Genomic DNA, 16,850 nt, shown 5'->3' on the forward strand with positions numbered 1-16,850 from the left:
GCATGCATTCATGCTGTAAACTATTTGCACACAGAGGAAAATAAAGCAGTTTTTTTAAATGTATACATCCTTTCCATAAAGAGAACTTCACTTGTAAAGTGCATTTATCGCCTCTCTCCCTTCCCCACAACGTCCATGAAAGCATCTGTTCCGATCCGGGCATCCTTAGAGAGCATCTGTTAATGCTGTACCTGTCCTTCTGGTCACCATGGCAACTTGTAGTATCTCGGATGCTTCGCAAGGTGCTATTCTATCCTTATTCAGGAACATCACTTCAAAAGATGTAATTTGCAGACACAGACGGGGCTTCACAAATTCACTTAAAATCAACTACTGCTTACAACGTACTGCAGGACCAAGGCACAGCCATAATACACAGCTGTTTCATTATAGGGTGGCCCAGAAGCCTGCAACGCTATTCTTCACACGGGTGAACAACATTCCAATTAACTTCTCCTTGAAATCGGACAAGAAACCTTACCTGCCCTGTAATGTCAGCAATTCTTGGCACACGCTTGCCTTTCTGGTTACGTATGGTTGGAGAACTCTGTCCATCCCAATCTCGAAGCTCCTCGATACTGCTGAGGTAAAGTAGTGCCTTGAGGCCCGTGCAATAGTCTTTAATGAGCGTGAAGTCCTGGTTTTGTACTGCACTGCATACCTAAAAGAAAGATAATCCAATTAGTATTTTTCAAGTGTGTTGTAAATGTTTCTTTGATTAATAGTTTAGTTAGACAGTGTACAGCTCAGTCATTGGATAACTGCTGTTCATGGCTACGTGCTTCAGTACATCGACAGAATAAAATCATTACATTTTGCCTTTAGAACATTTAAAAGATGCTATCAATCGTTCAGCTTCCACGGCCACTGCCTGAAAGAACCGTGCCTATGGCTCATTTCTGGTTTTGACTATGCAGCGCGCTATGCATGGCAGGCTGAAAAGATCAGTATTCTTTTGTAAGGCGCCGTCTGCATAAGACCATCCTAATCAATAAGGCGAATACTCTGTACAAACCGAACCTGAATGAGTTGAAGTCTGTGGCTAAAAACATAAGGTGAGCAGGGGTCAAGTCCTACAAATTAAAGTGGGGAACTCATCACCAAACGGAATGGGATGTGACATCGCCAGAAATGAGCATATCGAGCTGAAATATGGACATGTCATCAAATCGGCTTTGCATAACGACCCAAATTGCACAGTACGAATGGCATTTGCCTTTCAATAAAATCAACACACACACAAAGCTCAGAGAGGATATTTTCTTCTAATAGTATTTTTGAAAACCTTAAAAGGTATGCATTGTTTTAAACTCCAAGAACCAATACAAATGTTTTCACTGGAACTTGAAGTACTGAAATGGGACATTTCACCTTTAGTTGTTTGTTATTTTTCATCAGGTTATATAGTGCAGTGGTGAAATGTCTGGCATGCAAACCTGACAACTGCAGTTTGATTCCTGAGGACATTCAATATTTCTCATTTTAGCTGGGGGGACTGAGTCGTGTACCCTCGACTTGAGGCCTGAAGGTGAGACATTGTAGACAGAGCGGGTGCAAAGTATTATATTTCAAAGGGTTACACATATATGCAAATAATCGAACATGGCAGCACTTGTCATTGTGTTTCAAAAGCCTGTTTTTTTTAAACTGCGAACCAAATACATTTTCTCTCAATGGCTGTAAAATTACAAAGAAATAATGTGTAGATATTTTATGAATCGAAGATTTTAATGAACAATAATCGTTCTTCAAATCTGCAATCTGTATCATTAATACTTGCAAACCATTGATCAGCAAGCTTCTCACACCCATTTCTCTAAAGACGAGGGGGGCCCTACCGACACCCGTAAAAGTTCCTTTGCAGTCATCGATATATGGTCATTAGCTCTTTATGAAGGCATATTGATACAGTGCCAGCTGTGCTACTGCTTCACCATCCACTACCACATGTTTGCAGACTCTTTGACGAGCAATGTGGAACCTATTCTAAATGAGCACCCTGGTTGGTGGCGCTGCCCAATCATGTGGCTGGGAATACGGGCTAAACTGTATGCACAAGCCCGCTTTCCAAGCTGCCTGGGCATCCAGCGTCGCCGTCCCTTCACTTCCCTGCACCCACTCACCAATTAGCACCCATTCAGTTTCTAAACGGGTGCTAATGGTGACTTTTTGTAACAAAGACAAATAATAAGCGCACCTTTCTTGCGCGGTCCAGCACCACACATTGCTGCTCTCAGGACGTCAGTTTTCATGTTCATGACATCACAGTCATGAACCTTAAAAACGGACTTCCACATAGCAGCACTACCGACGCAGGGCCTCGAAAGGTAGGTTTTCTTTTTTTAAGGTCACCATTTGCACCAATGTAGGAAACTACACAGGTGCCGATGGTCATATGCCTCTCGGTGGTGTGCCAACCCTTTCGTAATTGCATTGCCAGCTTCGTTAAAGGATTCTCGCTGTGCACTGCCCCTTAACTCGTCCAGCGGCTGTTACCTACAGGGTTGTCCTGCCACCTCAGGGCATAACACTTCATTAACATAATTGTTCACTGTAACCTATGCACAGAATTGCTGATGCTTTGTTACTGACTTTCTTAATCACAAAGTGGAGGCACTGGGTCTATAAAAGTAGTTTCAAAGCACTCCAACATTTCCTCTATCCTAATTCTCCTTGACCTGTCTGCTCTCTTTGACACTGATGATCACTCTGATCTCCTTAATACTCTCTTTATTCTTGGGATTCGCAATCAACCTCTTGCCTGGATTGAATCCTACCTTGCACCACACCAATTTTCTGTCTTCTGGAGCAACAACACCTCTTAACTCACACCTCTAACTGTTGGTGTTCCCAAGGGTCTGTCTTGGGTCTGCTCTTCTTTACACTCTACACATCTGCTCCTAAGGCACTACTTTCCTCTTTTGGGTTCTTGTACCAACTCTTCACAGGCAACACCCAAATTGTCTTCTCTTTTCCTGAACTCTCATCTGATCTCTCTATCAACATTTCCAACTGTCTCTCTGTCATTAATTATTGGATAGCTTCAGACTCTCTGATGTTAAACTCTACCAAAATATAGGTGCTCTTCTTTCCTACCAAAAGCTCTGTCTCATCTCGTCCTCTGCCTCGCCTATTCCCACCTGACATTCTCCCCAACTCTTCTACAGCATGAATCCTCAGTGTCATTTATGAGCCTTCTCACACCTTCTCTCCTTTCATTTCTAAAATTGGAACAGCAGCTCGCCTCAACCTCCTAAATATTGGGAAAAGCAGGCACCTACTTTCTTTCAACACTGCCAAGCATTCTCTAAACTGGACTACTGTGTATGCTTTCTGTCCTCTCAAAAAGATCATTAACTTCGCTACCAGGACTCTGTTTGAACTTTCTCACTTCATGCCTACTTCCCTCATACTATCACCAGTTTGTGTGGCTGATGAGGCAAAACAGGGCCAGATGGAATTGTCTGCTCCTTGTTCACAAAGCTATCCATGGCATCTATCCTCCTCTATCTAACTCTACTAGCCTTCTCGTAATCTCTGCCCTCACTCCTCGACTACCCCTGCGCTTCCCCTCGCTTCTGCCCATTCTCTCTTGTTTCTCCACTTGCATGTAATTCTCTTCCCCCAGACATCCAAGAAACAGTCCACATGGATGTGTTCAAAACCAAACTAAAAGCCTACCTCCTCACCACTGAGTTACCATCTTAACCTACCTCTCATCTGACTTCTGGCTAACATTGTCTCCTCGCCTCTAACCTGCCTCTGTTCCTCATTTCCAAATGGCCCTACCACCTACTTACTCTTATAAAGTCCAGTGTTGGTTGTCCTTTATACATATCCACTTATCTATTGTCCCTGGTGACTGTTCCTTTTAGTCTACTCCACAACCTGATCAGAAGGTCCCTCAAATTCACCCCATCGTAAGAAGTTCACTGCTTCCGGTCAAATCTGATTTCTTATCTATTGTACATTTTTTTTCAACAAAAGAGCATTTTTCCTCCTGTATATAAATAAATAAATAAATAAATGCATAGCTCTATGATCATCTCACAGGAATGGTCATGCCCTCGACCTGCTTCTTGTCACCATCGGCATCCATGTCCTCTACTTCCACTACACCTGGTAATCTGGTCATGCTTTACCGGAATCCACTTCTCCATCAACACTTGTCTCTACCCAGTTCTCGCAGTTATGTTGGACATGCATTAAGGCCTGCAAAAGAAATCTCCCTCCAATCTGTGGCACCATATGGTCTAGCTATCACACAGACTCTCCTATCTTGATCTTAGATGCTTCATTGGTTGGGCAAACCTCAACAGTGATTTACATTCTGCCGTGGCGACATTGGCTCTCTCATATAAACAAATTCAAATGCATAGAGGAATGGCTCACCAAGGAGATATAGATCTAAACTCCAATTCTATGTGCTCAAGCAAACATAAAATCTGCCCTTTTTCACTTAAACAGACTACATTACTCCCCTACATGTGTGCCTAAAAATAGCAGACAACATCTAAACATACCTCACCACAAGGATCTGTAACACCTAACATCTATAAAGACATTTTCTTGGTGTTAGTCAAGCCCCCCCACATCTCAGTAGCTCCAGTATCCCCTTACCTGCCACTTCACTCACTGGTGTGACAAAACAAAAACTCAAAATATTTAATTGGAAAAGCATTCCCCATTGCACCACATCCCCTTCTAACCCTTCATGTAGTACACACATGACCCTTTCACTTCGATCCCTAATGCATTGTCTAATTCAACTCTTCAGCTGTATCCTGAATCTTCTTGACAATCTAACTACTATCAGGATTGCTGGTTCCCCCAGGACACATTGTCCAACCACCAACACATTTGAATTAACATGAACCGCTCCCTCAACATTCACTACAGTTCTTACATTCTTCCCTTTCCGTTGCAAGAAAACCATCAACTTTTAAGCAAGCTGATGACAATCATACTTTTCCAAATAGCTTCAGAAACTTAAATGACCATCATACAACCAAATTCCTGAGAAATGTAATGATTGTGATACTGGAAATGCATCGGAGGGACAGGGCCTCTGCATCCTTGTCCTTTACTGCTTTTTATTGTGCGTAGGAGTTCATGTTGGACTCCTGGTGGTGCAGCTCTCTCTTTTGGTTTGGTGAACGGGCCCGTGGGATACCCTTATGGCACCCATGGGTGGGGGTACAACCCTGTGCCCCTAGTGTATGATTTTGGGCACCTGTGGGTGGCACACAGAGCAGCATATGGGCTGGTGGCAGCTCCATGCTGAATTTGACAGGTGAGCGGAGTATCCTCCATTTTGGGATACCCCGGCCCTGCCATTGGGATCAGGTGATTCTGGGTGGAAAACAAAATGGCCCCTGCGGCCTCTTGCTTTCTATTACCAATTACCTTGTTTTCCCAAAGTCATGGGAAGCCCTGACTCTGTCCCTTCCCCCTGACTGGCTGTTGAATGGAAGTGCCATATATGGTGTTGTGAAGGCCCGGCCAGACTAGCTGGAGCCTTCCCGGTGATGTATGTTGTGGGTACCTCCTGTGGGTGGGACCTGGGTGAATAGAGTGTGTGACAAATATGTATTCTGTGTTCTGGATGTCTAGTATCTGGTGGTTGACACAATGACTGAGACAGCCCTGCCCGAAACCGGTATGAATGCAGCTTGGAGTGTTGAATGGCTCGGTACTTGTCCCAATACACATAACTTGTTGTGAGTGTCTGGAGAGAAGTGAATGGCCTGAATACCTCGTGTGCCTGATTGGCTGCCTGCCTGCATGAATGCCCTTAGTCGTGATTGGATGCTTGAGTGTGACCCAGCGGAATGAATGGGAGAGCAACAGTATATCTGGGGACCTCTCAGTGCTAGGAATCATGTTCAGAAGCTGAAGTCCACTACAACGAGTAACTATAGTAACTGAAGCTTGTCCTTGAAGCCCTGCTGGACGAGAAGAATTGCTGTTGCTCTCCTTCACAATCTGAAAGCTGCTGTGCCTCCAAGGACTGACCTAGAGAGGACCTGGTAAGGCGCCCTCTTCCCGAGCTATGAGGGACCATCATGCACAGCTGATCTTTGCCAAAGCTCCCTTGTAGACAGACCTTCGACAGGCTGCCGACCCGAGATAGGGACTGCCGCGGAATCTCAAAGAGAAGCACCTGGGCTGTTGTCCGCCACTGTCGACGACCGCCATTGCCGATGGAGCCGCTGTGCTCCCGTTTGCCTAAGAACTTCATTTTGATCTTCGGACGCTCTCGTCTGCATCGTCAAACGCTTTATCCCGCTGGAGAAGGTCCGACCGCCGACGCACCGAGGAGCATCCGCCGGTGGGTTTCCCGCCACCTAAGGACTGCAGAGACACCCATGACTCGATGCCCTTGCTGGGACACAGTTCTTCATCATCTCTTTGCGGTCCAGAACTATCGTCACTGAGGTGCCCCGCATGCCTCTTCCTTGCAGGACGCTAACGCTCTGTCGTCGACGAGCACCGCTAGGAATGAAGCTGCCACTTCCCTGCCGTAGTTCAACCTGTTAGCTGTCGGACGTTCGACGACCCGTGACTCCTGCCTTAAAGGGAGGGCACTCAAGAAGGGCCGTTGATTCCCTGACACCGAACGCCGAGTTCCTCAACACCTCTCGACGATCCGTGGCTCCTTCTTTAAAGGGAGTCACTCAAGAAGGATCGGTCGATGCATCTTCGGAGAACTCTACTCCACCAGGTACATTGGGGGGGTAAAACCTTAATAGGAGGAAATAAGGCTATTGAACAATATATGGACTGGGTTTGTGCTATATATCTTTATTTTACAGGTTGCCCAGGTGGGGGGATCTCCACACAGAACTGTGTCTAGGTAACGGGGCCAGCATTCTGCCTATTGTTTCACCCATCTTACGTTCCTTCCTATCTCTATTGCTGGTTTCCTCGTTATTGATCTGTGTGACATTTTAACCGTACAGTTCATGCACTTTAATGAGATTCGATAACATTGGTGGTACCACTTTAGAAATGTATATATTTATCATTATTGACTTCCGAGTACGAAGTGCGTTATTGTGATCGTGTACCTACCTTCGAATATTAATTATATAAAGACTGTGTTTTCAGTAATACAGTGTGTGGACATTCCTTTGTGGGGGTTCGAGGACTACACTGTACTTAAGAATCAGCCTGCATCACCTCCTGAGAAGCTAGGCCTTGATTGCTCGTCCATTGCTACCATAATAGAGAATCTTGGCTGGGGTCTTCTGTGCCTCTCCTCTACCATATAGAGAGCGGAAGTACAGACACCCCCCTACCAGTCTTTACACTGGTGGCAGCGGTGGGATCCATATGGTTTTAAGAATCAGTGTATAACCACTTACACAATAGCTGCACTTTATTAAATTAAGGTTTGGTTGTGTACAAAATAACTGCATTACAAGCAATGGAGTCTATTGCAAATGGTAAATTGACTCGGATGAGCTTAGAGGCTCTCCAGAGTGCTTGTGAAGCCAGGGAGTTAGACTTTGTGGATAAGTCTAGGGCTGAGCTGATAGCTGCCCTGATGGACTACCAGACCGATGGTGAAACTCTTGATGAGGGGGGGAATGCAACCAATGAGGACTCTGCCTCTGGGGTTTCTACTGAATCTGTTTCTGGGAATGCCACCATTCTTGCTGCCTCTATTCCGAACCCCAGCAATTCCTTGGAGCTTGAGTTATTAAGGATGAAATTGGCGTTTGAATATCACAAGTTGGAAATAGATGCTGAGTTTAAGAAGGAGGAGCTGGCTCAACAAGTTGAACTCAAGAATAGGGATCTTGAACTTAAAGACAAGGACACTGAATGTCAGAGAATCCAGCTAGAGAAAGCTAGAGTGGAGACTTCAGCGAAATCCAGTGAGAGTGTCAGGTCCCCAGCAACTAAATTCATGAAAGATTTGGTTGGTGTGTTTGTGGAGGGTTCTGATATCCTCCAATGGATTGAAGCATTTGAAATGGCTTGTGCAATTCATGATGTTGACAAAAGAGATTGGGCTAAGTGTTTGCTAAGCAGAGTGCCTCAGACTGGGTATGACTGTATTCTGAAGCTGAGTGTGGAAGAAAGGGGTCAGTATGAGTGTATGAAATCTGCTTTGATTGCCAAGTTTGGCAAGACACCTACCCAATACCTTAAAAGTTTCAGCAATTTTAAGAAAAGAGAGAATGTGTCTTGGGTTGACTGGGTGAGTGCTGCACACATGAACATGATGGGGGTGGATTGGTGGTTACAAGGTGAAAACTTTAGTTGAATTGTCCCACCTGTTGTTTTTTGCGCATTTTTTGGAAGCCTGTTCACCGGAGCTGCGTCAGTATGTTGCTGACCAGAACATTTTAGATCCCTTTAAACTGGTTAGGTTGGCTGACAAGTGGGTCTCCCACCAGGTGTCCCCTAATGACTCCAGTGGGAAGGACAAGGACAAAGAAAAGGGGGCCTCTCAGAAAGCTGAGGAGTCCCAAAAGCAGTCACAGTCGAATAAACCTAAACCCTCCTCTCCTAAGACCCAAAAATCTAGTGGGGATAAGTCATCTGTGGGTGGGAATAAGAGTAGTGGTCCACCTGCTGCAAAGCAGGCTCCTGGTGTTACAGTACCATACCCCACGATCTCGGCATTTGTTGAGACTGTGGGGCTCTGGATCACAGGAGGGGTTACTCCAAGTGTAAAGGTAAGGCACTTGGAGTACAGGCTGTCAGCCTGACCTACCCTTACCCCATGTCTGAGGTGGAGGCTACTGCCCTCCCCTCCTCTACAGGGATCACATTTGGTGCTCCCGTAGAGATTTCCTTAGTGTCCCTTGGGGCCTGGGACCAGTACGCGGAAGTACTGGTGACTATCCCACAGAACACCTGTAGATTTTTGAGAAGTGTCCTCCTGAACGGCCAGCCTCCTACTGGTTTGAGAGACACTGGGGCAAGCATGACAGTGGTGGACAGGATCCTGCGCAAGCCAGAAGACTATGTAGGTGCTCCTCTGATAACCATCAGGTTAGCTGGTGGGCCTTCCAAATTATCGCCTGTAGCCTTAGTCACACTCGTAATTGGAGACAAGACAGCAAAGCTTCCTGTCCTGGTTCAGGACAATGTCCCTGCTAACATTCTGTTAGGCAATGATCTAGTAGAGTTGGGATTGATCGCGGATGGTCTTCCCATGACTGCTGCTGCGGTCACTAGGTCACAGGTGACCCTGGGTCTGGCTGTGAGTCAGGTACCTGAGCCGAAGGCGCGGCCTAAGGCAAGACGAAGGAAGAGCAAGAAGGCCACCTCTGTGGAGGGAGCTCCTTCTCTTCCTGCTGATCCTACAGCACCCATTGGGATCCATGCTCCGGACAGGCTGGGTCCAGTGGTAAACCCCGTCTCAACTCTTGTGGGAGAAGAGCCAGAAGACTCTCCTGTGGGAGAGGTTCTCAACCCGGAGGATCATCCCGATCTTCAATGCTTGTTAGCTGAAGGGGGACCCTTTCGGGCAGACTTCTGTAAAGGACAGAGAGAGTGTCACTCTCTCAAGGGTCTGAGGAAACAGGCCCTGTCCCAGGCACAAGGAGAAGTGCCTAGGACATTCCGGATTTATTGGGAGGGTGAGCTCCTTGTTAGTGAGCCCACTAAGCCTGAACCTGATGCCCTCAAGAGGTTGGTGGTACCCCAGGTTTACAGGCCCTTCCTACTGCAGTTGGAGCATGAGGTGCCCTTGGCTGGTCATCTTAGTACCAAGAAGAGGCTCTCCTCCCATTTCTACTGGCCTCGGATGGGAGTAGAGGTGGAGTCCCACTGCAGGACCTGCCCAACTTGTCAATTGTCTGGCAAGACAGGAGGCAGTGTCATTGCCCCACTGCAGCCATTGCCAGTGGTTGGCACACCATTTGAGAGGGTGGGCATCAACATTGTCGGTCCCCTTGACCTTCCCACGTCAGGTGGACATCGGTTCATCCTGGTTTTAGTAGATCATGCCACCAGGTACCCTGAGGCTATACCCCTTCGGACTGTCACTGCCAAGGTGGTTGCCAGGGCTCTCCTGGGCATTTTCACCCTTGTTGGATTCCTCAAGGAGGTTGTCTCTGACAGAGGATCCAACTTCATGTCTAGTTACATGAAAACCATGTGGAAAGACTGCGGGGTAACCTACAAGTTCTCCACCTCTTACCACCCCCAGACCAATGGTCTGGCTGAGAGATTTAATAAAACTCTCAAGGGCATGCTAGGTGCTTTGGAAGAGCCCCTAAGGAGGAAATGGGATCTCCTCCTGCCATGCCTGCTGTTTGCTTAAAGAGAGGTACCTCAAGAGGGTGTTGGTTTCAGCCCCTTTGAGTTACTCTTTGGACGTCCCGTGAGGGGGCCCCTTGCCTTGATCAGAGAAAGTTTGTAAGCCACCACTCCCGGTCCCGCCAAGCAAGTGGGGGACTATGTGTTAGGCCTCAGACAGAGGATGACACAGAAGATGGGTAAAGCAACAGCAAATCTCAAGGCCAGCCAGGAATTGAACAAATACTGTCATGACCTTAAAGCATCGCAAGTGGATTGGACTCCGGGACAGGAGGTCCTCGTGATGGAGCCTACCAAGCCTCGGACATTGGCAGATAAATGGACTGGACCCTTCAGGATAATCTCCAAGATGGGCGAGGTCAATTATCTGGTTGACATGGGAATCCCAGGGGTAGCCCCTCAGGTATTCCATGTTAATAGGCTCAAGCCTTTCCACAGGCGAGCCGAAGTCCCATGTCTCCTGCTGGCTCCAGAGCAAGAAGAGGATGAGAGCGAGCCCCTTCCTGATTTGCTGCATAGCAACCCTCAGGATGGCTCAGTGGAGGGAGTGCATCTCTCTCCAGATTTGACAATCGAGCAGCAGAGGGCCTGCAGGACTTTGCTCCAGCAGTATGCCTCTCTGTTTTCGCTGACGCCAGGCCTTAGACTGTGGTGTAAGCACGAGATTGACACTGGTGACAGCGTGCCTGTCAAGAGCAGGAGCTACCGAATGTCAGATACGGTTAAGAACCACATCCAGGCTGAGGCATCCATTGCCCAGGGCTGATGAGCTTGTGGACACCATAGGTGCTGCCAAATTTGTGAGCACCTTTGACCTCACCACAGGCTATTGGCAAATAGCTCTGACGGGCCATGCCAAGGAAAAGACGGCGTTCTCAACACTAGAACGACTCTACCAGTTGTGGGTCTTGCCTTTTGGGTTAAAGAATGCCCCTGCCACCTTCCAGAGATTGGTCAATCATGCTCTCAGTGGGCTGGAAGCCTTTTGTGTGGCTTATTTAGATGACATTGCCGTCTACAGTTCCACTTGGGAAGAGCACTTGACACATCTGGGTAGAGTGTTGCAGGCCTTGAAAAGGGCTAACCTCACTATCAAGGCCACCAAGTGCCAGATAGCTCAGGGGAAAGTTACCTATCTTGGTCATGAGGTAGGAAGGGGTCAAATCCAACCTCTCCCCAGTAAGGTACAGGATGTACATGACTAGGAGACTCCCACTACTCAAACCCAGGTGAGAGCCTTTTTGGGCCTCACTGGGTATTATCGCAATTTCATGGCGGACTATGGAACCATAGCTGCACCACTGACAGCTCTGACTTCACCCAAGCAGCCTAGGAAGGTTAATTGGAGTGAAGACTTTCAGAGGGCCTTTGATGGCTTGAAAGAAAGTCTGTGTAGGGCACCCGTGTTGTGTGCGCCTGACTACAGCCGACCCTTTATCGTCCAGACGGATGCCTGCGACACCGGAATTGGAGCTGTCTTGTCCCAGTTAGATGACAAAGGGAGAGAACATCCTATCATATTCATCAGTTTACAACTCAAGGGTAGAGAACTTAGGTGGGCTACTGTTGAAAAAGAGTGTTTTAGTATAGTTTGGAGCCTTAGGCATTTTAGACCCTACCTTACGGGGTCTACCTTCAAGGTCCAAACAGATCATAAGCCCCTGAAGTGGCTTATGCAGATGAAAAGTGAGAACCCGAAACTGCTCAGGTGGTCCATTAGCCCACAAGGGCTAGACTTCACCATAGAGCACAGACCAGGGAAAAGTCACGATAATGCAGATGGCCTTTCCAGAAGGTATGTTGACCGTTTGGATGAGGGTGTCTATCCTGTGGGAGATTAGGCACCCTCCACCTCAGTCTGGGGGGGGCGACTGTGATGCTGGAAATGCATCGGAGGGACAGGGCCTACACATTCTTATTTTTTACTGCTTTTTATTGTGTGTTCTGTCGTGTTTTCCGCGCAGGAGTTCATGTGGGACTCCTGGCAGTGCAGCTTTCTCTCTTTTGGTTTGGTGAATGGACCCGTGGGATACCCTTATGGCACCCATGGGTGGGGGTAAAACCATGTGCGCCTAGTGTATGATTTTGGGCACCTGTGGGTTGCCCGCAGAGCAGGGTATGGGCTGGTGGCAGCTCCATGCTGAATTTGACAGGGTCGCGGAGTATCCTCCATTTTGGGATACCCCGGCCCTGCCATTGGGATCAGTTGATTCCGGATGGAAAACAAAATGGCCCCTGCGGCCTCCTGCTTTCTATTACCCATTACCTTGTTTTCTCAAAGTCCTGGGAAGCGCTGACTCTGTCCCTTCCCCCTGACTGGCTGTTGGATGGAAGTGCCATATATGGTGTTGTTGTGAAGGCCGACCAGACTAGCTGGAGCCTTCCCAGTGATGTATGTTGTAGGTACCTCCTGTGGTTGGGACCTGGGTGAATAGAGTGTGTGACGAATATGCATTCTGTGTTGTGGATGTCTAGTATCTGGTGGTTGACACAATGACTGAGACAGCCCTGCCCGAAACCGGTATAAATGCAGCTTGGAGTGTTGAATGGCTCGGTACTTGTCCCAATAAACATAACTTGTTGTGAGTGTCTGGTGAGAAGTGAATGGCCTGAATACCTTGTGTGACTGATTGGCTGCCTGCCCGCATGAATGCCCTTAGTCGTGATTGGATGCTTGAGTGTGACCCAGCAGAATGAATGGGAGATCAACAGTATATCTGGGGACCTCTCACTGCTAGGAATCGTGTTCAGAAGCTGAAGTCCACTATGACGAGTAACTGGAGTAACTGAAGCTTGACCTTGAAGCCCTGCTGGATGAGAAGTATTGCTGTTGCTCTCCTTCAAAATCTGAAAGCTGCTGTACCTCCAAGGACTAACCCAGAGAGGACCTGGTAAGGCGCCCTCTTCCCGAGCTACGAGGGACCATTGTGCACAGCTGATCTTTGCCAAAGCTCCCTGGTAGACAGACCTTCGACAGGCTGCCGACCAGAGACGGGGACTGCCGCGGAATCTCAAAGAGAAGCACCCGGACTGTTGTCTGCCACTGTCGACGACTGCCAACGTGCTCCCGTTTGCCTAAGAACTTCATTTTGATCATCGGACGCTCTCGTCTGCATCGTCGCCCGCTTTATCCCGCTGGAGAAGGCCCGACCGTCGACGCACCGAGGAGCATCCGCCGGTGGGTTTCCCGCCACCTAAGGACGACAGAGATGCCTACGACTCGACGCCTTTGCTGGGCCACAGTTCTTCATCATCTCTTTGCAGTCCAGAACTATCGTCACCGAGGTGCCCCGCATGCCTCTTCCTTGCAGGACGCTAACGCTCTGTCGTCGACAAGCACTGCTAGGAACGAAGCTGCCACTTTCCTGCCATAGTTCAACCTGTCTGCCGTTGGATGTTCGACGACCCGTGACTCCTGCCTTAAAGGGAGGGCACTCAAGAAGGGCCGTCGATTCCCCGACACCGAACGCCAAGTTCCTCAACGCCTCTCGACGATCCGTGGCTCCTGCTTTAAAGGGAGTCACTCAAGAAGGATCGGTCGACGCATCTTCGCAGAAGTCTACTCCACCAGGTACATTGGGGGGGGTAAAACCTTAATAGGATTAAATAAGGCTATTGAACAATATATGGACTGGGTTTGTGCTATATATCTTTATTTTACAGGTTGCCCAGGTGGGGGGATCTCCACACAGAACTGTGTCTAGGTAACGGGGCCAGCATTCTGCCTATTGTTTCACCCATTTTACATTCCTTCCTATCTCTATTGCTGGTTTCCTCGTTATTGATCTGTGTGACATTTTCACCGTACAGTTGATGCACTTTAATAAGATTCGATAACATTGGTGGTACCACTTTAGAATTGTATATATTTATCATTATTGACTTCCGAGTACAAAGTGCGTTATTGTGATCGTGTACCTACCTTTGAATATTAATTATATAAAGACTGTGTTTTCAGTAATACAGTGTGTGGACATTCCATTGTGGGGGTTCGGGGACTACACTGTACTTAAGAATCAGCCTGCATCACCTCCTGAGAAGCTAGGCCTTGATTGCTCGTCCATTGCTACCGTAATAGAGAATCTTGGCTGGGGTCTTCTGTGCCTCTCCACTACCATATAGAGAGCGGAAGTACAGACACCCCCTACCAGTCTTTACAATGATTAGGTACCTTACTTTCACACCCAGCTGAAACAAATCTTCTCATGCACGACAAGATGTTTTTTTTTCCCACGTGAGGCACTGAGTCAGTGATCACTTGTATGCTAGATGCCATGTGAATTCTTGATGATGATGGACTGCTTGCACACTTGCTATCATGCACCAGTTGGCATTAATTGGCACAGTTGATAAACTCATCCGCACCTGCTGCATCATCTCGTCTGGCGTGACTGATCCAATTTGTATGGGATACTATCTCCTTTTGTGGTATAGAAGCCACAGCCCCCAGAAGCCAGAGGCACAAAGGATGCATGCAAAGGTGTGTTGCGTTGTGTGTCGTACTTCCAGGGATGTAGTATCTAGACAGCAAAGGAAGGAGGCAGGCAGAGACCAAAGCAGGTAAATGGGGGAGGGGTGGGAGCAGCTGGGGGGAGGGGGCAGGTTGCTGTGGGGCATTTGGGGAGGTACCCCCGATAGGGGCCAAGAGAAGGGCGGTTACAAATCGTCAGATTATACTTAAATGCTCACAGAGCAGCAGAGAGGGAAAGCATCTGTCAGAGAGCTAGAGAGAGGTGGTGAACTAAGCATTTAAAAAAATAATAAAAATGTGGATATGGTTTATTCAAACCTTTAAAAAACAACAAAAGAAACATATAACAAAATCCAGAGACATTACAAAAGTGAAAAGAAAATGTCAATTCATCTTCACCATTAATAGTAAATTAAAACAGAGAAAAACTATATACAATAATCAATACAACAGCACTTTTCCAATAATCGTTCAAAAAAGAAAAATAAGTTCTAATTAAAATACATAATCAAATAAAAACAAATATCCAAATGTTATGACCTTAGCCATAAACATAACACAATGCAACTTTAAAAATGAAATAAAAATAAAAAAATGTGGCTCTATATTACAAGTTTAGACTTTTGATAAATCCTTATAAAGCTCAACCCTCATAAGTATTTTGAGCATAGAAACCCACAAGTGAAGTAAGAGACTGATAACCCTTTACCCAGATACATATTGCATTAGCGACCACACTTTACCTTGTGCCATACTCTGTCTTCTAATGGGCCTCTTTCCACAGTCAACCAAATCATTTTTGGCCCATTGCACATCTTTAATTGCTGTAGATGGTAGCATTCAGAAGGAACACCCATGTCCACTAAAATACAGAAATATACACACAATCCCTTTATCATTGCCAGATGGTGTTTGATTTTTTTGGGGATGGCGAGTAATGCACACCCGTCTCAATCCAAGATGGCATCTAGTAAGCCTTCATGGATCAGAGGATGTAAAGTGTGTTTCTTGCTTAATGAACTGAAGTCAAATATCAGCTGCAGGTATACAGTCTCTGTTGGACCTTTGAAGTGTAGCCTAAAGTGGAGGACCTTACACCTGCTTCGACTCTTTTACCAAGTACTGCATCTTCTTTGGAGATATGCGTTGCCTGGGTTGATTTTGAAAAACCTTCAGTGTAAGTCATTTGAAGATGTCTATATACTAAAGGAATCTATAAGGAAGGGTTTCTTATAAACCTTATAGTCTTCATTTTCTTTAAAAACAGCATTTTGCCTTTTCCAATTTATATAACTATTGGATTGATTTTAATGAAACCCCCACATTGGCCAGAAGCCTAGCTTACAACTCCATTTTGGCACTTATGCCCATGACAAAATCTTTTCAGCTCCTTTTTCTTCCTTTGAAGGATCAAGCAGCTAATCCCCTACCTGATGTTACCAAACAGTACAACATTGACCAGTTCCCTTTATGCCTGTGGACTTGTACACAGTACTAAAAACGACCTTGATCTTGTACAATTAGTTCAAATAGTTTAGAACAAAGGTACCTCTCTTCAGCCACATCTTCAAAGAAGTTTCAAACTATCACCTGTTGCCATTTGCCATGCAAATACATTTTAAGTGACTTTGTTATCCACAAACACAGATAAGCATACCTCATAATTCTCAAAAAGTAAAAATACAATTGCAACATTATAAAACTACACTTCTACAGAACCTGATCCGATGGGTGAACATTGACTTTACTTGTCACCAGACCCTGCCATCAACCCTCTTCCAACCATTGATTAGGCTCTCACATCAGCAATAACTCTCATCCATTGGCAACATTCTTTCCCCTCATAAGTTGCTAGATGTATACCCAGAAGTCCACTTTGGTGGGGCAATAGCATTCTAGAAATGTTTATACTATTACCACCCAGGAGGTGCTAGCCAATTGCCAGGTTCAGAATGCAGGCTTTTATTGATAGCATCGACCACACTCAGACCTTTGATGAGCAGGATGTCACAATCGTTCCACTAGGCCAGTGCCTAACTCCTCACAAGCACTCCAACCCGTCACTTCATTCATCTATCACTGATCTTCTACAGTCACC

General features: G+C 46.6%; 1 protein-coding gene across 1 annotated transcript in view; it reads right to left on the reverse strand.

Annotated features, from left to right (window-relative positions):
* Positions 1 to 16,850, reverse strand: part of DPYD (dihydropyrimidine dehydrogenase) — a 3,651,715-nt gene that overhangs the window by 367,913 nt on the left and 3,266,952 nt on the right. Inside the window, exon 20 of the mRNA XM_069641531.1 lies at positions 482 to 661. Within this exon, the coding sequence (XP_069497632.1) occupies positions 482 to 661 (180 nt within the window). The remainder of the gene's footprint in view (positions 1 to 481; positions 662 to 16,850) is intronic.

Source organism: Ambystoma mexicanum, chromosome 1q, assembly GCF_040938575.1.
Source record: "Ambystoma mexicanum isolate Mex_15411 chromosome 1q, UKY_AmexF1_1, whole genome shotgun sequence".
Lineage (NCBI taxonomy): Eukaryota > Metazoa > Chordata > Amphibia > Caudata > Ambystomatidae > Ambystoma > Ambystoma mexicanum.